The sequence below is a fragment of the Caloenas nicobarica genome, chromosome 2 (assembly GCF_036013445.1).
Source record: "Caloenas nicobarica isolate bCalNic1 chromosome 2, bCalNic1.hap1, whole genome shotgun sequence".
Classification (NCBI taxonomy): domain Eukaryota; kingdom Metazoa; phylum Chordata; class Aves; order Columbiformes; family Columbidae; genus Caloenas; species Caloenas nicobarica.
Genome location: NC_088246.1, coordinates 129,340,912 through 129,364,607, shown reverse-complemented (window position 1 = coordinate 129,364,607; position 23,696 = coordinate 129,340,912). Strand labels below are relative to the sequence as shown.

At 40.7% G+C, this 23,696-nt stretch overlaps 1 protein-coding gene across 1 annotated transcript in view; it reads left to right on the top strand.

Moving 5' to 3' along the window:
• The window catches only part of CPA6 (carboxypeptidase A6), a 78,618-nt gene that overhangs the window by 30,645 nt on the left and 24,277 nt on the right, over nt 1-23,696 (top strand). The window contains exons 2-6 of the mRNA XM_065627947.1: nt 2,404-2,479; nt 15,772-15,896; nt 19,238-19,352; nt 20,274-20,375; nt 21,222-21,326. Coding sequence (XP_065484019.1) covers nt 2,404-2,479; nt 15,772-15,896; nt 19,238-19,352; nt 20,274-20,375; nt 21,222-21,326 — 523 coding nt within the window. The remainder of the gene's footprint in view (nt 1-2,403; nt 2,480-15,771; nt 15,897-19,237; nt 19,353-20,273; nt 20,376-21,221; nt 21,327-23,696) is intronic.

The window sequence follows — 23,696 nt, the reverse complement described above, 5'->3', positions numbered from 1 at the left end:
GCCTACAGAAATATGTGTTAGCAGATAGTTCTCAGGAATTCAGTGTATTCCTGCATCTTCCATGCACAAAAAATAAAATTGCCTTGTCATAATGGCTTAACCGTCTTTTCATGAAGTAGTAACAGCACTAGGTATGCTAAACTGCTTGCTATGAGCTCTCTAGCAGCAGACCCAGCCACAGCTTGAGGCATTTCCCAACCATGTGTCAAGTGATCAATCTGTCACAGCACCCATATTTTCTTCATCGAGGCAGGTCTTTTCATCACATTGGAAATGACAGAAGTGCTGAGCTAAGCCAAGGCAGTTTAGAGTGATGTGCATTAATTCAAGACTGTACCTAAGTGATATCTGTTCCTTCATAATTCCATTGTAGCCGTGTAACACATGCTTAGCTATTTATTTCATTACAGTCTGTTTTTCTTATGTCGGTTGTCCCAATCCTTCCAGAAATGTCCAATGAATCTTTATTAGTTACTTCACCTTCACATGTCCTGGGCAATCATTAGTTCTGTTTACCCGTTTTCTTCTTAATAGCAATTTAATATTCTGAAATAAATGAGCAATGGAAAATAATATCACTGTTGTATGTATGGTCAATTAAAAGCATTTATTTTCCTTTAAAAGATGCAGCAGTTGTAGTACTCTAGTATTCTAAAGGGCTTATTCCTTTCTGTGTAAATTCCTATACAGGAGGTTAAACTTGGCTCAGAAGCATAGTAATTTCCCCTAAAATTACAACAAGAGTATTTCAGAAATCTTCTTTCTTAGGCATAGACCATTTGTCAAGTAAGATCAACAGCAGCCAAGCAGAATGGACTGAGGTCCACATCTCCGGGTACATCAGTGTTACTGCAGCCATAACCTAGAGTCTAACTGGACCGAAAACTTTAAGACCCTGAAGTGGTCAGAAGACTTAGGAGTTTTAAGGCTTGGAACCTGTCTACAGGGGAAGCTCAGCAGGGGTAAGAACCAGAAGTGAAGAGCTCAGACAGAAGGATCAGAGGCTAACCAGGGGGAGCAGATGTTGACTGGAGAAAAAAGACTAAAGAAGAATAGGGGAAGGGAAAATGGCTGCTAGAAAGGGGCAGAGTAAGCTATTTTAGAATTCAGTATTTTTAGTAGTACCGAACCCAACAACCAGTGCATTCTTCTAAACCACTTACTGACAATATTTAGTGCTTACCTATATATGCATTAAGGATTCATGCAACAAAGGTGAGTCCTACCAGAGCTGTAGCTGCAGTACACCAAAGACAAGACCTGGTGCCTTCTTGCTGAGAATAACACCAGCTGCGGAGCCTTTCTGAAACAGTGAGGCCAGCAAATGCACCCTCATCAGTGTTGCTCTTAGGTGGCCCAATATCTTCTGAGTAGACTCAGAAGCCTCAGGAAAGTAGGAGAGTTTTAAGGGACAAACTTCCCTCAATGCGAAGGGAAATTCTACGGCATAAAACTCCCAGATAATGAGGAAACTGGAGATAAAGAAATTTTTTTGGAAGGAGATTCTGGCTAGTGGGTGGAACTGTAGAAATAAAGATATGCATGACCTCCAAGGGCTCTTGGAAGAGGAGAAGTACTGATTATCAACAGTACCAATCCAAAACTTCAAAATGTAGGAAAATGATGGAATTAGCCTTGGCCACACAAATTTATTTCAGCCCTCTTGTGTATGGACTGTGATGATGATGTCTTAGTTACATTATCACCCCCTGTATTTTCTATGGTCTCCAACCTCCCATAGTTGGCTGGTGGTCATTGAATGGACAGTGCTTCAGTTTTTTGTTTCCTGTTTCAAAGTTATGTTTGTTGAGATCTGCTAAAGGAAGTGCATAAAATAAGCTGCTATTAACTACTACCTTGTGAGCATGCGTGAACAGCGATTTACTTCACAAAATTTGTTCAGGCTTTAATAGGTAAAGTATAAGGCATGTCCCTGATGTGAAGGTTGTCTCTATTCTAAATTCAAGTCCCGTCTTTAATGCGTGAGAACACTGGACTCTTCAAAGCCCATTAAATGTCTAAGCATACAAAACCAATGTATCTTACCTAATCTTGTCCTCAGAAACAGATTAGTTGTTTTGGGAAAAAAAAAATTTGTTTTGATCTGAGGCAGATATTCAATATGGAAGATGTCAGCCTGAATGGTTTAAATTAGAAGGAATGAACAAAAGCATTTACATAGAAATGGAGGGTAAGCTGACACCCTAATCTGGAAAGGGCAAATCATTTCTATGAAAGTGTGTATTCCAGGGAGCAAGTTTAAAAGCAGAGCTCCAGTTCACCCAGCATTCTGCAGATGCTGAAAATGAGCACAAGTACAGTAGCTATCTGAACCTGTTTATTGTTGCATTTTGCTGCTGCAAAGGGCCTTAAAGTGTCCATTCAATGTTCTGTTATTGGCAGTGATAAAGTCATACGAATTGTTCCTGAGAGTGCGAGGGAAACACACATCCTGAGGGCTGCATTTAACAGGCTTAAGGTGAGTTTGATTATTTTAATCTTCTTTTTCTGATCTTTGTTGAAGACTGTAGTGGGTTAACTGGCATGTCTTTCATTTGTCACTTTATTTCAAGCTATTTTATACTCTGGAAAGCAGCCTTTGCCTATTAAATTCCTAATTTCCCAATAAAATAGTGCAGGATTTATATTCAACATGCCCGACAATTTTAACAAGAAACACTTATTGCCTTAAAATAATATAGGTGCCATACTTGCAAATTTGTCTTTTTTGCTCTTCTGTTTCTTGCTAGCATACATAGTTGCGTGCTTCATTATCTAGCTGATGGTTTTATTTAAAAGACTGAGTTAATTAAAGATGTGGACACACAGAGGAACCAGATAAAGGAGGTGGCTTCAGTTTGAGAATCTCTCTGTCAGGATAATTATTTAGTGGCAGTTGAGAGAGCGTCTGCAAGACTCAATAGCAAGACAAATGGCCTTTTGCTGCAGATATAAATGAAAAGCAGTGGTGCCAGTGTAGCAGCACAGCCCCCTGCAGCATGCTGCTTTGCCAGCATGGACAGTCTTTCCTCAGAGGGTGGCCCATGACCTCAGAGGAGAACGGGGGGTACCCATAAGCCGGGCCTCTGGCATGGGAAGGACTGCACCACGCACATGTGCTGACCTCAGGCACTGGGCTGGGGACAGACGTCATTAGTAGTCTCCAAAACACAGCCTAGCCGAAGCAGAACCGGGGAGGTACCAACTTCATCACCATGTTGAGTTTGTTCCAGGAGCTGAATGCGAGTCCCAGGCTCTGCTTCTTCACCTGTGTTAGCTCATGCTCCGCTTCAGCCCGGCGGGCGATGGTTGACTTCTCCCTGTACCTGTGGAGGTAAAGGAGTTTGATGGGCAGCCTTGCAGGCGGCAGGAACAGAAGCTGAAGTCGTTTGGCCCAGTGAACTCAAGCCTTCGTTTGTGTGTGGCTGAAAAGAGCCGTATGGACATACACAAAGGAACACGGTGGTAACTTTGGCAGTCCCGTGTTATGACTCAGTTTTGGGTCACAGCAGAACACCAGTGGTACCGCGGTGTTGGGAGCACGTGCAAAACCTGCGGGCTGCCCGCTGCCCACTGCCCTCAGGTCCAGCAAACTCTTAGGCAGTCTGTGACGTACCTCTGTCTCCCATGTTGAAACCTCATGTAAATTATTGTGTTCTCGATGAGGCAAAGAATGAAGGCGCATCTAATTTTCTTACCCGGTAGTGAACATCTGGATACAAGTAAATAAAATCTCAGTCCCCATACCAGGTCAAACAAAGTGAAGATCTTAGAAGAGCTCTTACACCCTCCCGAAAAGCATTCCATCTTTCAGTTAGGATGAAGCTTTTTTGCTACCATTTTTTAAGAAAGTGGACAGAGCTACCTTAGGTTCGTCAGCCCAGGAGAAGGCTCACTGCTGCAAATACTCCAGCAGTCAAGACGTTGGTGCCTTCCTAGCTTTAAGTAGGAAAGCTGAGGCTCCCTTCATCACCTCTGTGTTTTTTAACGATGCGTTCAGTTAGTTCCCCACGCAAGATCCTATCTGTTGTAAATCCCGTCCTCTAGACATCCAACCTATGCACATGTTGCATGAGGAATTTCAATGTTCAACAGAGGCTGTGTCTCAGTGCTATGTATTATAGCGTTTTATACTGTGATGCCCAGCTCTCCTAAAGAATATTGTCATACATTTGTTTCTGCAGTGCTTACCAAGGGCCTGACCCTCAACTGTGAAGGTTACTGTAATACACGAAAAAGGATAATTGTTTTACTCCTAATTAGGAAAAAAAATCTTACCATAAACCCAAGAAATACATGTGGAAGCTGGTTTTTGCATTAATTTCTTCTCCCTGGATGCAGGAACATAAAGAGAGAGCACATGTGTTTTTTCCTTTCTCCTCATGTTGCAAACCCTGCGAAGCAAAAGGGTTACTCACCTTCCTGCAACTGTTTCTCATTACAGAGCTCCCTTAGGCTCCCAGAAAGAGATTCCTTCACCCAATTCCATCAAAGTGGGAGCAGCAGACACTTAAATAAATAATTGCATGCGGTAACTCCGAGAGTAGGATAATAAAATTTTGGCAAACTGCATCGGAATCTGAGTAGTTAATTAGAAAGTGATTGATTTTGATGAGGTAGTAATCAGAGAAGATTGAAGGAAAGGCTAAAAAAAGAGAGAGTATTGACACCCAGTTTCATGAAAACAGGCTGGATTTGGCTGTGTTTCAGGTCATTTGGCTGCGTTTCAGGTCTTGGGGCTCTTCCATCTGCAGCTGCTTCACTGCCCATCTACATGGGGTCAGACAGAAAGAGACACCTGGGGAGCTAACAAGTAATGGATATGTTTAATATTAATTTCTCATTGTCTCCCCCTCTCTCCATCCCCCGCCCCCCCCCCCCCCAAAATCTCAAGTTATTCACTCATGACGAAGTGGATCGACAACGGCACTTCTCAGAAGTGCCGGGTACTCACAATACCAGCCACAGTCAGTAGCAGCTGCAAGTCACCAGCCCCTCAGAAGAACCATGTATTTAGAGTTGTGCAGCGTTTTAAGTCTCTGTGTTGGTCTCTCCTGTCCTTCCCCTGGGCTCAGACTTCCAGAGTTGGAAACAAAGCCGACACTGGACTTACATTCATTTTTTTAAATGTGAGTCTCTAAGCACAATGCTGATGATGTGCTTGGGAGAAAACTGAAGACAGTGCTCCAAAAAAACCCCACCAATAATGGAAAAAAATGCTGTGAACAAAGCCCAGCTATAGTTCTGTTGCTGTCTGAACACAGTATGCCTGACAAACAACAAGAGATATGAACAGCGGAGTCAATGGAGATATACAAATTGCTATAATTACAAGTAATGGGCTTTGGATTTTTACATTTTAGAGTCAGAAAACCCAGAACTGGTTTAAGACACATCTCCTTTGAATCCATTTTGGTTTGAGCAGTAATTTAATACCAACCTGTTATATTGCTCACATGTTCTGTTCCTGAAGGGAAAAATAAAGCCAGAACCAGGATCCTTTGAAGACACAACAGTTTTGTATCTATATAACCATCAAATAGCACCAGTTTCGTTGTTTTTTTTTTTTTCAAAGAAAGTATTTTTGGATTAACTTCAAGTAGTTGGTCTATTGAAGAATGTTAATGTTTTATTTACGGCCATTTCAGGAGTTCCACTGAACCTAAGTTATGACATGGCCTGGTAGTATTCTCCAGCATTGTCAGGTTTAGAAGAACAAGAAAAGCCAGTGAAAATAAAAGCTACATCACTTTTGTTCTCAGAGTGAGAAGGATATGTGAACTTGGGTTTAAATTCAGACATATGTTGCTCTACCCTGGCAAGTTGGTCTATTAGAGATGAGTTATATTTCAAAAGTACCAAACGTTATGCTCCATAGTGATGTCAGGATTAGTCCCCCATTAGTCAACCTGAAGAAACACAGAAATTGGAGTGCAAAAGTCAAGTTCAGGGAGCCCAGTTTGTCCCCAGCGTGATCCATGCACAAGTTCAGTGTTTTGAATCAATTCCCAGGAGAGTGCAAACACAGAGTAGATTCTGCACAAATGGATCGTATTCTCATTGCAGGATTTCCTCGCCTACCACAGATCATCTGTTCTGGCGAGAGAAAGGGGAGACAATCCCGCCTGTCCCAGGCTCCCTCCTCACTGTATCTGGTGCAGGGAGCTTTACTATAAACTCTTGGGTGTTCTGTGTTTTTCCAGCCACTTCCTTCTGCCTTTAAGATCTAATCTTGTAATGCAGAGGCAATTAGCCTTTGCTTCTGGTGTATCTCTCATAATCCAAAGAATTAGAAGGAAAACTCATCTCTGTCCAGTTCAAATGAGCATATCCTTCCAAGGGCCTTTATCACAAAGAGGTCTGAGAAAATTATTCTGATTGTCCTAACATAATAAAAAGCAGTGTATTTCAGTGTCAAGCAGAGAATAAAGCAAATGCAAAGATACCTCTTCTTATCTCCCACTGATTTGGACAAAGGGAAAACAATCAGGAAGAAAATAAACAAGCACTAGAAAGAGTGGCAATGTATCTTTTCACTCATTTTGTTTTATATGCCTGTTTCTTAATGACTGCCCTCATCACTGATTTTTCCTGAGCAGATTTTGTCATTTACAGGCTAGTCCAGGTGCTTTCTTTCTTTGGCCTGCTTGACATTTAGGAGCATTATATTTCATGGGAATAATACAAAGTGAGCCCACGGCTGACAGATTCGCTCAAGGAAAACCCATGGCAGATTACAATTTTAAAATGCCTGATGTAGGAAAGTGGTGGGAAGGTACCAATCCATTACATCCTTCTGGAATTAAACAAGCTGTTGTTTGCCTCACCTGATTTCGGGAAAAGAAAGAAGCACCAGGGTAATGGGGAAAGAAGTGAGGAGAGCTTTGCCTTCTGCCGTGCCAAAGCCAGTGCCATAGAGATCAGCAGGTTGCAAGGTCCGTCCCTTTTGGGAAGAGGATGAGACACAAAAGGAGTCCTTTCATGAAGGATCATCTTGGAATTGGCTGTATGTCTTGATGTATTTGGAGTATCTTAGCATATGCCCCCAGCAATTACCATGGGCAGCAGTGGCAGCCTCGCCACAGCGTAAGTGCAAAACTCACAGAAGCTGGATGAATACCCAGGGGCTTTAGTCCACATGGAAACCTTTTGATCTCAAACAGGACTGCTCTGGTACCAATACCTGAGCTGTAAGGGTAATTCATACACATTTACAGAAGATGTAGTCCCTTCAGAGTTTTTTAAACTCAGCATCTGGAGCTCCTTAGGAGGGATATTTGCTCCTTTCTTTTTTTTTTTTTAAGAAAAAAAAGAAGCCCATATAATGCTTAGTGTAATAAACCCCTGAAACATGCATGAAGTGTATAGGCTCTGCTTCAATACAAATGCCATTGCCTATACTGAGTGAATAATGGATAATGAATGTTTCATTCCACACATTTAACTTTTGGTTCATGAATTGCCCAAAGGCAAATCACATTAGTCATAATCACTTGCTGAGTAATTTCCACAAATTAGTTTTGGTCTGTAGCTCCGTTGCCCACAGTTCTTTGTTATTAATCATTATTATAAATTGATTCCTTCATTGACTGGTTCAGTTAACTTGCAGGTGACAAAACATTGCTTTTTTCCCTGATGGGGTGAACATAGCATGTAGACCCGCACCGCCAGTAAAAATAGCCTTACAGATGACAATTTGTCTGCTGCGAGTTATGTAAAGTTGCTTAAATTTGCATATATTCAACCAATAAACTCATGCACAGTAACCAAACAAAAAGAAAGTTGATCAGCCACCATCACAGCCTGCAAAGCCGCCGCCTCTGACCACCCTTGTCCCAGCCAGGCAAAGCAGTGTCCCCTGCGTTGCCCCCACAACAGCCCCCCCTCTAACACCACAGTACCACCATCTCTCCAGAGCGAGTTCTCAGAAAGCTCTTAGCCTCACGCGCTGCCGTCTGCAACTCTTTCTTAGGGCAATACGTGTCTGAGGTCGTAAGAAATGAGGCAGGTGGGGAACAGAGAGCCGTGCTCTCTTTTGAGGCAGGAGATGCCAGTTTCTGGTTTTCACTAAGCGACAAAGGCAGTGGCAGCTGGGAGATGCCATCAGTATGTGTGCAGTCATATGCATCTCTTGTCTCCAGCGTGTTCCTACGTCACATTGCTTTCAGTTTTTCTGGGGAAGAACAATAAGAGCCTGGTAACTCTGCTTCCCACCAGCAGCACCACCCCAGACCTTTGAACACCTTTCGCACAGTCCCTGTGCCAAAAACAACTGGAGCAAATATGATGGTGAGTGTGACAGGGGTAAATGATGATGGAGCTCCTCCTCCAACTTTCATGTAAGATGACAAATATGTTGCATAGCAATGTTAAGGAACATTTTCATATGGTTGTGATAGACTAAAATGCACCAAACTCTTTAGCAGTTGAAGTACAAACTCATGGAGTTCTTTATTTTTCTTGCTGTAGATCACTTTCACAGTTTCTGGATTGGCTGCTGCTCTAACACAACCGCAGGCACCGATCTTAAGTCTTAAATGTTCTGCCGCAGCCTTTTGCTCGTAAAAATACTCTCTCTTTTTATAGATACAGTACAAATCTATATTCCTGACCTAGTGTTTAAGACCAGAAATACCTTTTTGCAGGGTAACTGTTTTCACACTAATAATTTGCAAATGGTTACAGTAATCAAAAAATGAAAGAGAATTATTTAGGATGATAGTACCACAGTGACCCAAGTATTACAGAGCTGCCCAGTCTCTGTACCCCGGCGCTTCTCTTGCCCATCCATTGTCCTTCTGCCTCATACACCTCTCCAATGATTGTTTGTTGTCTCCTGCTCTTTCTTGTTCAGGACACAATTCAAGGAGCCTGTTATTGATTTATGAGTCTTTTCATGTTTTTAATTCTGTTGGACCTGACTGACAGAAGCAAATGTCACATTCCCAAGTGCTTTGCAAAGAAACCAGGATTTGTTCAGGCCCTCACATCCAGCAGATCCTGTTTATCTGCCCTGGAATTTTCTTTTGTAAGCGTTAGTTTTGAAGCACTACTTCATTTGAGCCTTAACCGATAATTTCTACTCCATCGGTGGTCTACAAGCCCTTTTATCATATATGGCTGACTGGCATCGGGCTGTTTGTATAGGTAGCAAAGAAACTACTGCTCTGTGAACATTCCTGGCATAATGGAGTTAGACCACTCATTCTTCAGTAGCTTTTTTAAAAAGAAATTCCTGGGCACAGCCAGGCACTTCTTTAACTTTGGGAGACGCCAGACTTGGAGGCCTTGAAGCCACAATGCCAATTCCCTTTTGTGTGTTTTCTAGCATCTACAGCAGCTGCTTATCCATTGTAATCCCTGAATTGATCCTGTCATTGCAGATCAGGGAATCAGAAAAATATCTCATAGGGGAAAAGGATCACTTGGCTATAAATCTGATCGTTTACAGCTCCATAGACAAATGCTGAAAAAGGCTTCAGAGAACAAAAGCCCATCTGAAAAAGCAGTAAAAAAGCCTATCAGCCCAAATGGAGCCATGCCTACTTTGCAGAAGGAAAGAATTAGCTCAGTGTCCTGGGCTGTGTACATTTTACTTTGCACATACAGCAAATATATCTAAATAGCCCGATGCTTTAGTCATCGGTCCAGATTTCACCCTAACTCATAGTTAGGGTTCCAGTCAGATGTGCATACAATATTTCAAATGCACAGGGAACATCAGGTGACAACAGAGGTTATTCATCAATATATCAGAATACATGTCTGTAAATTGCTTGTCAGGCTCAGAAGAAAAATGTTGTTCCAGGAAAACGTTAGTAGGAAGATGCAAGATGAAACAGGAGGGCCCAGGTATTGAGTGTATCATTCTCATAAGACACAGAAAGCCTGGACTTTCTGAGATGGAAGGAATCTGCTGCTTCTTTTTCTGGTGAGGAACCCTGGGTCCAGGCTCAGCAAAGCCATCAGCACAGCCCTATTGCTTCAGTGAGAGCAGGATCAGACCCAGGGCTTATTATCCCATTTCTCATGCAGTGCAGCAACAACTACAAAATGAACCAAGCCATATTTAGTTTAATAAGAAACAAAATAGGGTTTTGGTTGAGTTTTTTTAATGAGTCTGTTAAAGACTGTTTCACATCTTTCAAATATACTTAGCCCAGTGGCATCTGTACCTGTAAGAACGGATATTCAATTACCGTATAATTGTGTATGAGTTTTTCCTCAGTGACTCTCTTGAGGAATAGCCTACGAGCTCTTTTCTGCAGTGTAAAATTATACTAGTGTAAGTGGAGTGGCAAGACCATTACTGTGTTACAGTTCCACAAAGACCTGCAAAACTCAAAACTTCAAGCTGTGCATTGTTCGCATTCTGTTCCTGCCAGTGTTATGGCTGCTGCAATCCCATGAATCAATCCCAATTTATTGGCACAATTATCCTTACCAATCTCACTGAAAAGCAAATAAATACTGAAAAGTTAGAGCCAATAAAATGTCTAGTGTGCTCAATCAGAAACTTAAATTACTTTGCACCAGCAACTAGGGCTACCTCGTTAGTCGTTCTAGAATGCACAGGGAGTCTCACATTTAATTTGCAGTCAAGACTGTCAATTAAGTTCCTTAATTGGCAGGAGCAAGTGAGGATGAAATCAGTCCTAATCCTGAAAATATTTGCAAGGGTGAGGACATTAGAGGTGAACAGCTACAATCATCCACCAGTGTCAGTGCCAACAGGAGTCTATCTTCATTCATTCTTTGCGAATGTACCAAAAGAAGCCTAAAAATGTCATCTTGTTGCATGTTATACATGTACATGTGAGGGCTGTTTGTGTATATACATATATGTGACTGTTTCTCATGTTTTATGTGATGAAGCCCCTGACAGTCAGACCTCTGACAACATCAGTGAGACTAGAGTGGTTTCTCCATCTATTCCCTATGTTCTCCTATCAGATTTCTAATTGAAAACATATCTAACGAGTTTCAGCACTGCTTACCTTGTTCATGTGTCTATACACACGCATGTGAATGTAAATGGAAAACCCATACATCCTGAGAGAGCCCATGACACGCTTTTAGAGCCCATGAGCAAAGAGCACCATGGCATGCATTACTGACTCTACATTCCTTTTTACAAGAGGCTCAGAAATGCCAAGCCAGTTCAACTGATGGGATCATAACAATAATTATAGATGGAACTTTACAGCTGACAACACTTCTCAAAGAAATCTTTTCATAGTGATGTGAACGGCAAGGCCAGTTTTGGCACATGTATTGCTGTATACAACTCACTAAGTATAAAAACTGGAATTGCTAGGTAAATAAAGCATATCAAAATTGCTGTCTTCATGGAGTATAACACAGATAAATCACAGAAACAGATGTCCAGATACTAAGTGTAAACTATGGCAGAATTATTCTAGTTATTTTCAATGACAAGCACGAGTCATGTCTTTTGATCGATACACGATCACAGACCTGATGAGAATGCTAAGCATCTTCCTTTCAGGCTAAATAGAAGAAGAAATTAAACATCCATTTATGGAAGAGTAGTGAGGAACAACTGGAGGCTACTGCTGAGAAAATGGCTTTTAATTACAAAGCATGAGCTGGGCTAAGCCTTATGGTCTAAAGAAGCTGAGGATTTCTTTCAGTGACTTGAAGAAAGGAGTGTGGGATTTATGTAGCCATGAGTCTATTCCTGGGGAAAAGCGAGGAGACTTGTGTCCTCTTCGTCTCCCTTTCCACAGGCACAAAACAAGCTGGAGGAAAACCTGGAACTAGCGAAGAAAAAAACTCCCTGCTCTGGTTTCTGTCTTGGCAGGACAACAGAGCTTTGTGTACACCATTTGTGATATGTGGGATTACACCAAGGAAATGTTTGTGTTTTTCGAAGATTACTTGCATCATTTTTAATTTCGGAAGAAATTCTGAATTATCTTAGCTCAGCACCGAAATCTTTTAAAAATAATTGTCCCTTTGCCTTGTGTTTACTTTTCATCACCACGCTGACCAAAAGCTAGAGACATGACTGATGAGTTCAGGATTGCTGTAGCTTGGAAGGTGTCCAGGTAAGAGCTGATACATTTGTACTCTTCAGCTGACTTTAGCACCTCAGTTTAAAAAGAAGCTGCCAACAAGAAAACAAAGAGTGTTGGCTTTCCTAAGCACAAGTAGAATCCCAGGGACTTTTATGGGACGAGTGAGGTTGAAAAAAGAATGTGCGGTTAAAAAAGAATATTTACTGTGGAGTCACGATCAATTATCTCTTATACTTGCCTTGTTAAATAAAGCGATAATGTGTTTAAATCCTCTGGGAAAAGGGAGATGTCTCTATACCATTTATTCTCATAGAAAGTGGGTCTGGATGTTCATGTCTCCAGTGAGATTCTGGGAAAGAGCATTCGCTGGGCAACTGCAGAGCCACCGCTGTCCCCAAGAACAGGTACCTGGAGTCCCACCTGAGTGCAGCAGCCAGTGCCAAGTAATTGGTGTCCAGGTCCCAAGTCTGAGCCTGCTGAAAAATCCTGCCTGGGCTCTACTTATTGTCCAGAGATTTAAAACATCCCAAGACACTCTAAAGGTAACCTGCACCTGACAGGTAGGAAAGGATGTCAAAAGGAGACAGTTCTGCAAGGCCCAGTCAAAGGAAATGAGAATATTTACATTTGCAGACATACTCTAAAACATATCTCCTTTCCTCTAGCCTCAAGATTCCAGGTGCATTTTGAGGTTCAAATATTTGGCTGTGTGCTCAGGATGATCTGTAAGATTTCTGCATCTGTTCGTTTTGGTAGCTAGATAATCTTCCCCCACCTAGCACATCCCACCACCCACACAGCAAATAAATGTCTTTTTGGCACTGACAGGTACATCATCCATACTACTATAGAATAGCTAATGTGTAATATGTGAGGATAACAACATCCCGTCACAGATAGGAAAGAGAATAGGAGAACAATTAATATCACTACCACTCACTATCCAGTGGAGCCCAGCGTGGAAATCCAAGGCATACTTGCCAGAGGAACGATGCTGAAAGAAGAGTGATGACTCCGATGGAGCCCTCCGTATCCATAGGAGATGCAATGATGAAGTCTCCTAAAGTTGACAGTGAGTAAAGGAAAGCTGGACTTGCTCAGTCCAAACATGCCTGCTCTGAAATCCATCTTCTGTTTGTCAGTTTTCGTGGCCTGCCTCTATGTCACGCCAAGGACAAGCTGAAAGCTGCAATATAAATAAGATGTCTGTTGGATAAATGTGCTGCTTCTTATATGCTTTATAAAGTAAAATCAAGTCAGCAATTGAAGTGGTGCTTTGGAAAGCACAGGTAACATCTCCCAGATGAGCACCAAATGCTTTGTTTACATTGCAAAGGATAAGAAGTGGGAGTCAAATGAAACCAAACTACCCAAATAGGGAACTGAATTGAAGAGGAGTGATTCGTATTCTAAAAATGGGATTTTTTTGTCTCTCTTCCAGGACAATGCCAGCAGTGAAATATTGCATTTTTGCCAGAAGAGGATAGCAGTGTGCAAAATACATCTGATTTCATTAGTTAGAAGTAATTGTTCATTAGTAAGAAGATTGCTTCTGCTTTTGATATCCCCTTGAACCAGTATTGTGAGGGACATTTACAATACTTCCAAAATTAAAAAGCTCTGTGATGTTATAGCCAATAGTGTGAATATTGGTTGGTGTATCCCCTCCACAATGATGGAGAAATTCACCCAAATGGAATTATTAACTATCAAGAATGAAGACAAGTGTCAGGTGTATCTCAGTTGTGATTTTTTTTTAATTTGTAGCTTTTATTTCCAGTTTTTCCTGCTTAGATAATGCAGTTGGCTAGGAGACACTTCACTTCTGTTGCCCTTAACTGGTGTATAACAATTTGTTGTTATTTTTATAAAGATGTCTCAAGCTGAGTTGGTTGATACGCTGTTAAACCAAGAGCAACAATTACACCCTCTGTGATGTGTATTTTTAGGGGTAAATCTTAAAAGTCAAATACATTTTTCTAATTGACCATATGTGAAATCAACTGTGTTGAATTAGGGGGGAATTCCACTGGATGCCTGTAATTAATCAAAATACGAAAGATAGATAAACTAACAAACATAAGGTCTTAGTGCAGTGAGAGGATCTTTATTTATAAGCTGCATTTAGCACCATTTAATTCATGAGTTCAGTTCCTACTGACCATCTGTCATAGCTGCTGTCGGCCTCACGGGCCTCCTGAACTTTGCCAGTCCTTGTGTTAGACTTCCAAAGATGCCGTGCCCACCCACCACCATCACACGGAGCCACAGACAATATTGTGGCTGCGTGAAACAAAGAGTGGTTTTGGCAGGAGGAGAAGAGGCTGCCCCTGTGTTTCGGTTTTTCTCCGTCCAAAGTAGGAGGCGTTTAATTGGATTAACTGGACTAAAGTCACTACCACTTGAAGAGGTAGCATCAGGTTCAGCGTCAGATGCCGTCTTGGTAATCAGAATGTTCTTTCTCAGGGCCTCTCAAATGAGGTTCGTAGCAAGACCAGGTGAAATGCATTAGATATTTCCAAAACAGTTTGTATGGCATAGAAGAAGTCAGGAGCTTTTAAAATATAGATGATAAAAACCTTATAAACCTGGACAACCAGTAAGGCAAGGGACGCTCATGAGCTGTATCCATGACTTTCATTGGTGCAGCCTGGCACAGCTGTTTCAAATAAACTTCAGAAGATGATTATCAATTATTAATTATTTTTAAATTCTCTGTAAGAAATGTGGGGACATGGTAGTCCCCACCAATTCACCTCTTTGTATTCAGCTCATTTTTAAGGCCTGTGGATCTTGACATGCATATTTGTCACATTGACACAGAGCTTGTTGCTGAGACTCCTTTCCATAGTCTCCTGCGACTATTCAGCAGCTCTGGGAGGAGGTTTCGTTAACCTGAGTTCTCGCCACTGTCCTCGCACTGTCTGAGGAGGAACTGTTCTCACCTCTGATGAAGAGTATCTGCATCGGTTGTTGGTATGGCTGGGCGGCACACCACCACTTTGCTACAGTGTGCAGGACACTGAGCGCCAAAACCTTGTTTGCAGAATTTCTTGCTTTCTTAAAAATTCATATTCTGGGCTAAAATTTCCAAGTGTATTTCAGTGGACAAGAAGCATCCCTTAGGTGTGCTCAGATAGAGATAGCACATTAATAATTGTGCTATCGTTTAGTAGCTGTTGTTTTTTACAAGGTTGTAATCATTTTATCATCTTAATCCTGCTATTTTTTCATTTCATGTAAAATTATTGGGTAGATCACAGCTTCCCTCAGAATATTGGTGACCTCTTACTGAGCTCTGATCTCTTTATTATCAAGAATAAAACTTGAGTACACTTTGCAAACAACACTGGTGTATGCCACGCTTTCTACCTCTTCAGTGTTCAAAATACCTTGTGAAATAAAAAAGACTCACGAACTCTGTTGGAGCTAATACACAGGGATGCCTAGTAGTGTGAAGAGGCGCATGAAAGTGGAGGTAGGTTTTGTTCCAAGCTGTTTAAGGAGGCGCATTCTTGAGACTGTGCTCTCTTCTCGTTGGCAAGTCTCCCATGAGAGTTGTGGTAAATCTGCTCCAGTAGCTTGGACATCGAGCTGGACCAGCCAATGCAGTTTTATGGTCCGTACCATACCTAGAGTGTTTGCCTACATAGCTTGAAACGTGCCATCTCCTGGATTTCCCCGCCTACACTGAATGCATATGAATTACAGGTTGGTTCCTGCACTACAGGTGGACCTGTGGCAGCCCAGCAGCCCCTTCCACATTGTTGAAGGTACGGTCACCGACGTGCGAGTACCACGGAACGCGTCCCGAAGTCTGCTGCCCTACCTCCAGCAAGCAAACATCCCGTACACGTAAGCCTGTGCTTCCCTTTCTGTGCCTCGCTCCAGAGATTGGGCCTCCAAGGCAGGGCTGTGGCTACCACACCAAGTGCACTTGAAAATACGTTCCACATCATAGCAATTAGACTGGCAGACAGCGAGACATTGCCAGGAAAACAGCCGTTTTAATGGGAGAACAGAAAATCTCCCGCAGGCAGGCAGTTTTAATTAAATGTCCTCCTTTGGAGTCAAGCTGAAGTGTTTTCAATGTATATGAAATCACATCTGTTAAGAGAGGGATGGTAATTACTAATTCTACCGCCTGGTTTGCCTCTCTCTGTATTTAACAGGAGCTGGGTTTCTTTACAAGTGTGCTGCACACGCGGAGGCAAGCCTTCTGCAGGAATTATAAAGGAATGTACGAGTTCTGTTTTACAACTCTCCGTTCATTGTGACCCAGCACAACTCGTACAGAACAAATACATGCTCAGGATCACATATCATTTCTAGCATTTCTTTAAAGCATTCAAGACAGTTTTGGAATATACTTCATTTCATATTTATCTATATGATGATACTAGACAGAGTAATGACCTTGTCATTAAAGCCTTTTCAGTGAGATGCTGACACATCTGAGTAATCAACTGAGGAGTTATTTGAATTCTCAAACATTTGCTGAATAAAGCCCTATATGAAGCTATTTATACTTATTTCTCAGTGAGAAAAGGATGGTGCAAAGCATATTGTATATTATATGTACTATTATCAGAATTCGATTTTGTTAATAGCAATGGTCTCTTAGTAATTTGTCGTTCTAAAAATACAAAACCAAACATTAGGAAATTAATTAAGCAGGTCTGGTAGCCAAGTTTCAGAGCAACTTGCATGTCGACTCTACACTGCTTCAGGTTTTTTTGCGTTTCAAAATGAGATGGGGATTTCTCTAATTGTTTTCCTGTGCTTATACAAAATAAAGTCCCCTAATTACTATGCCCTGACAGTTGTACTCGTGTCTGCTGCTGTTCCTGCTCACAGTAATCACCTTTAATGGAATGACAGAAGGCCTCTTTATATGTGTTATAAACGCTCCCTGTAGCTGAAGACGTTTGCTTAGGTTGCAAGGCAGAGCGTGCGAGGGCAAGAACTGCGAGAGCGCAGGGTCTCTGCAGTTTGCCTGAAACAACGTGCTACAAATAGACGGACAACACTACATTCATTTTCCACAGGGAAAATTTCCTTTTGGCACGCAAGTTGTGTGTACCTACAAGGAAACAGGGCAGAATTTTGTCAGCTCCAGAGCTCCTTTGCTCTCCTCTTCCCCTCCCCGCCGCACATTTCGGACTCCTTGCGTGCTGGGTCCCAAGCCATCAGAAGCAAAACCCTGCAAAGCTTCAGCTGAGCATGTGCTTGTTCTGAGAAGCCTCCTGAGACCTGTGACTCCGCAAGAGCTGGCAGGATTCACAATTTTTTTTTTTTTTTTAATTTTCTATTTTGACACGCTGTTTGCAAAGGAGTTAAGTTGCTGCGTCCCTTTTGGAACTAGAAAATCTGAGGCAAACACCATGTGAAACTTCAGCCTGAGGGAGTGACACTTGTCTAAATTGTGAAAAATTTCTAAAGACAGGAAGCATTAAGCGGCTTTAATAAGGAACAAGGTGACCACCCCTTGCTTTTAAGATAGGCTTATCTGTCCCAGTGTTTGACTTTATGACAAGAAGACAGTCATGAAAACAAGCCAGGCATCAGATAAACTCTTACTGCACCAAATTGCCTCAGTTTTATTAATAAGTTCTCTGGCAACAAAGCCACTTAGGTTGTATTCAGACCGGAGGCACTTAAGAGCCTTTGTGTTATAAGCACACACAGTACACAGTCATTTAAGAGTAAAGAAAGATTATCAAATCTCATTTGGAGTACAGACGCATAAACAATCTGGAGTTGTGAAATTAAATCTATTATTGTAGAAGTGAATAAACAGAGCTTGATCCTGGTAGGTACTTAGACTCATCAGAATTCAGCAAAGCAGGCAAGTATTTTTTTAACATATTAGATGTCCTAATGACTTCAATAAAACCACTGGTTTAATCTAACTACAGGCTTAAATGCTTTATAGTGCTGGTCTTAAGAGTGTATAGCACTTTGCAAGTCAAGACTATAAGCCCTTAGTTTGCTTAATGAAAGTTGCTGATGTAGAACAATGTAATTCCTAATTATACAATTACTTCACTAATACATTTGGAGATGGGAATAACATTTACTTCGATATTATATGTAGATAGACCTAATATCTTTGAGGTATCTGTTGCACAGTTGAGTTAGGATCACAGTGAATGCACTTTCCATCTTTTTCCAATCATTGCAGCTAATGCTTATAAAGCTTTAAAAGGTTGAATGTGACCATTGTTTTACAGGAATGATGACTTAGTGTTATGGTGATTAAAAAATTGCCGTGCTTTAGGAAAAGGTGGTGCACAAGGTTTACTCTCATTTTTACAGTGATGTTGTTACTTATGTCAGTGACAATATTCCCAGCTCCTGCCACTGTTTGATGAAAAGGATGGATGCTCCAACTTCTTCAACACAGTTCTTTTTAGTTGTTTTCTGTATTATATTTTTATAGTTGTGTCAGTATTTGGTTTTGTCATAAAGGAGTAAAGTTTTCAACTTACACCACTCTCTCTGCGTTTTGCTCTTAATGCGAAGAACCTCTCGCTTTTTATGCAAGCATATTTAATTTTCACTTAGTATCGCTTCATGTTTTTCCTGAGTTATTTTTAAATATCTGGCACAAAACTGTTACAGAATAGATAATGTAAACAACAAACCACACTTAAGATTTTTTCTTTGCTTGTTGTGTTTCAGATAAAAAGATAATGCCACCAAGTTCTTCATATTTTTGTTTTGCCTCTACTGCTTGTAGGTATACATGATGTCCCATGCCAGTAAAATAACTGCTGAGAGAAAGTATGTACATGTTCTTCTAAGCCTAAAAAGATTTTTTTTTATGGTTTGGAAATCAATTTTTGAAGATTCTTAATTATGTAGTATAACAGGATTATAAAAGAAGATAAGCAAATGCTGCTCCATAAACAAATTTCTTCTTCACATTGGCTACATTATTTACATCATTCTGTTTTATTGCTTAATAAGCTCTTTGTGGTTTTTTAAGGCACTGTTACATGTCAAAGCAGCTGGAGTATTTATTTGGCAGCATATATTCAAGTAAGCCTGAAGCACTGTATTGTCAAAATAGATGAAGTAATGTCAGGATGGTTTAAATTCTGCTGTATTTCCTCTAAGTGTGATTATTGTTCCGCTTATCCTCTGTATTCTACTAGTTTTTCAGTTACACCGCTATCATTTTTTTTACCTAGGATTCTCATATCAGACCTACAGAAAGCGATAGAAAACCAAACTGGACAGAGGTCATACAGGAATCGAAGGTCCCTCTCTGGGTATAACTACGAAGCGTATCACTCCCTGGAAGAAGTATGGGAAAATTCATATTGTTCCTCTTATCTGCTACACTGTTGTTTTTAATAAGGCTAGGATTTCACTCTTTCTACAAGTTATGATTACCTGTTCATCTTCAAAAGTGTTTTAAGTGTTTCTTCTTCAAAAATAGGCACCTTCTTGAAAATATATATATTTTTTAATATTTATATTCAAGGCTTATCTTTACATTTAACAATCTTTGACAGCTTCTGAGTTCTGTTTTTAAAGTAGGTTTTCAATGGAATAAGAGATTTCAGTGAGTGATTAGTCTTACTGAGTCATTTACGTAGTATGAGCAAATGCTTAAGTATTTGCACAAGAGGCCCGAAGACTTAAAAACACTTAGCTACAAATTCACGTACAAGGGATACTATCCTGGATGACAGCTGGGTAAATAATTTGTGTTGGTTTCAGTGTGCTCACATACACAGGTTCAGTCTGCACCCAAACAAAGTCATTAGGCTGAGCATGGAGGGCGCTGCACCTCGACGAGACCCGGTGCCTGTGAAACAAATATTGCAGGTAGCACTGAATCCTGCGGGTCTGTCTGTTCACCGTTGTGTGTCCTGGCAGGCAGACTCAGGGACCTTCTTCCTTCAGTCCATTAATATTTAGTGGGAATGGTGGATTAGCCCCATCCCCAGATTTTCAATGGCCAGCTAATGCATTCCAGTAATATCCAACAACAAAACGGGAAAAAAAATCACATGTGACTGAAGGCTGCATGCAGCCTCTGGAATCAGAGCTATGAGAGCCCAATGGTAGTTCAAGTATGAAACCAAAAATAAACAAAAAGAAAAACTACAGGAAAATCCAAAAGTATAGAGGACTCAGAGCCGAGATTAACAAATGCATTACCATTACTTCACATGAAATGCAAAGATTGAAGCAACAATTTTATTTCTGTATTTGCAGATCCAGGATTGGATGGATCATCTGAATAAAACTCATTCAGATCTTGTTCACATGTTCTCTGTTGGAGAATCCTATGAAGGGAGACCACTGTTTGTACTGAAGGTAAAGATGAAATAGCCATTAACCAGACTGAAGTCTGGAATCAGGGACAAACACTTTGTCACTTTTGTTACTGCATGAACACTGGAGATGCAGGTTATCAGTGTTTCCTGAGCATGAGTTGCTAAGATCTAAGTATCTCTCTGAATGTCATCTTTAATGAACAAGAACATTAAAAGCTGGAAAACTAAAAGCCAAGTCCTTTTTGTTTGGATTGGATATGCATGGAGATAGATTTCAGGAGAAGTTCAATTACCAGGATTTGGATTTAAGGGAATTGGAATTTTTTTGTGTTTATAGACAACTTGGAAAGCAGTTATGCTGGAAAGGGACCCCAGAGGACCTGGAGCCCTTCTCAGCACGTGCCATGTATGGTTCCTCTTTAGTTACTGACAAAATTTCAGGGCTGTGTGCTCTCAACTCACTTTATTAGAACAACAAATTACAGGATGTCAGCAAGATGCAAAAAAAAAATTGCTTTCAATGTACTTTCTTTTCATCTGCTATTGCAGAGTTCTGAAAATTTGATTCTGCATCAGGCTATTCCTGTAGCATCATTTTTCTTCACCCAGCTCCATGTGATGTTTAATGATATCATTCCTCATAAACAAGGAATTGACAGATTCCACTTTTCTTGTAATTTTTTTTTTCCATAGATCAGCTTCACTATCTTGTCATACCTGCATATCATTATCTTGGCCATACCTTTGAAAACAATAAATTTGTGTTCCTTTATACGGGGAAGTTCAAAATGGCTTAGTGTTTCTAGTGTTCTATTATTTTGTCATTATTATGTCTCACTAATGTCATGAGATCTATTGATATTTCTATGAATATTCACACGTCAAGTTAGGTAAAAGATCACGGCCCTACAAGAAAGCTGTCTGGATAGACTGTGGGATTCATGCAAGAGAGTGGATTGGCCCTGCCTTTTGCCAGTGGTTTGTCAAAGAAGTAAGTGTTTAATGATTTACAGTCATGCAGTTCCTTCAGTAAACATTGCATTTTTGCTATAACCGATCTAACATATTATTAGTGAGAAAAACAACCAGCTGTTATACTGTTGTGGTTTTTTTCATTTGTAGAACACTTAAGTGCTTGATAAACAAAGCTAATAGCACCAGCCAGACACAGTTAGGCACAGGACAAAAATATGTGAGGCACATATTGGCAGAGATATGAGGTAGGATTTTATTTCAAGACCTAAAAACATGAAGATTGTAATGCTGGTGATGGTCCACGTAAATCACGGCCGGTGTGTACAACTTCAGATCAGTTCAGCAATACCTTTGCTTTAAGGACTGAGATTATGAAAGACATTTCTCTTTTGTGCAATTCCAACTAAAATTGTAGACAGATTTAATCTAAAATTATGGATTTCTTATTCTCTGAATATCAAGTGGTTTCCCCAATGTTTCTTTGATCCTATCTTATTGGATTTATTCTGCCTTTATGTTCAACATCTGGGGTCTAGCCTTCATATCCATTCATTTGCCATTTTTCAAATGATCAGTGAAATCAAAGCAATTGGAATTCCACTTGTCCGGTATATTTTTTTTTATATCAGCACTTAATATCTTCTGATTTCAGATTCATTTCAGATGCACAATAAGTTTGCAGGATTTTGACATTTCCCCTTAACCAAAAAGCTTTTGTTCAAGACGAGTTATTAGCTGCACAGTGGAGACTATTTTGCAATGCAATTTACAGAAGTCAAAGGCGGCTTCAACAAAACCCAACAGCTGTGCTTTGAGTATTTTGCATACCATTTTTTTCTCAAAATAACTGATGTGAAATCTTTGTTTGCAAGGTTGTTCCTATAAACATGCAATTTTCTCACTTCTCTCCTACCCCATCACTGTGGAATTCTACAATACCTCCTCTGATTTAAAGGATCTGCCTCCGGTTTTCTGGGATCTCTCCATTCAGCAGAATCATCCCAGCCCTTTAAGTCACTTCGTGAGAATAAACATCTACATCATCAACACCCTAACACATTAGCTGAGATTATCACATAACCATGTGTGAACTTCCCTCAGAAGTCACAGCAGCCTATGGGGCAGGTACAGAAGTGTATAGGAGAAGTGCAGCAGCGTATAGGGCAGGTACAGAAATACCGAGGCCACTATGGTTTGAGTGAGCCTGTCAGCACAGCTGCTAATGCATGGGCAGGCTAAACCAGATCCAGGAGCTGATCTCCAGGGTTCAGTGTAAAATGATGATGTGTCTTCATATTAGGACTTGTGTTAGTGTAAAGGTGAACAAACTTGCAACTATTTCTGAGCAGCTTTCCTACCCGGGAGAAGAGGCTGCAGTGAGGAAGGAAGATGTTTGGGTCAGGCAGGCACTGGTGGAAAAGCTGATTGCTCAGGTACATGTTCCTTACAAAGGTTTTCCCATAAATCTGGCAGACAGATAAAAATCACAAGGTTTTTCTGTAGAGCTTATGGCAGAATATAGTCTGTGTATGTGTATATAAAAACCTTCTGGTTGTTATTTGAGATCCTCAGGGAGTAGCTTGCTAGTAAGACTGTTTTGCTAACTATGTAAAAGCGTTTTCCTAGATTAAAGAAGGTTTCTGCAGAGTTCCTTGAGACTACAGGAATGCATCACCTTTGTCTGCACATCTTGGTCATGCATTGCCTTTGTTCACAAATGACATGCGTTATCTTCTTTCTTTAGTGCAATATTTCAATCCAGCATTAAAGCAAAAAGCATCAGGATAAGAATACAGTATGCTCATAGTCGCCATCATTATGTTAAAAATGGCTGGGAGAGGAGGAGACACAAGATTATTAGATTGTGTGGTTTAGGATATTGCTTTTCTCATTAAATGAATTAGATATTTTTTGTGAGAACTCGGGGAAAACTGAAGGTCTCTCTGTGCATTAAATTCAGCAATTCTCTTTTGCTGGCAAACTCTTCCCTTAAGCACCTCTGCAGCCTGGCAGCCCACTTTCCATCCTCCCTGGCACTTACAGGTAGCTCTGAGAAAGCAGTCAGCTTGGAATCAGATTTTTCCTGGCATGTTTGTTGACTCTAAGGAATAGCATCACAAGCCCATTGATTTAAGGCAAGCAAAAGGAAATGTTGGATTTATGCTATGTTAGCTGCTTTTCCAGCAGGAACAATATACGTGTATCTCTTTACTGTGCAGGCAGGCTGAAATACTTTATTGAGCTTTCACTTCACCCTGTGATCTCTGTCACTTGCTTTTTATTGAAATACCCGTACTCCTGTGTACAACTAGGCTTTTCAAGTGATTTAGCTTAGAAAACAACCTCTGTGTATGAATGTTGCTTAACATTCAAGCTCAAGACTGGG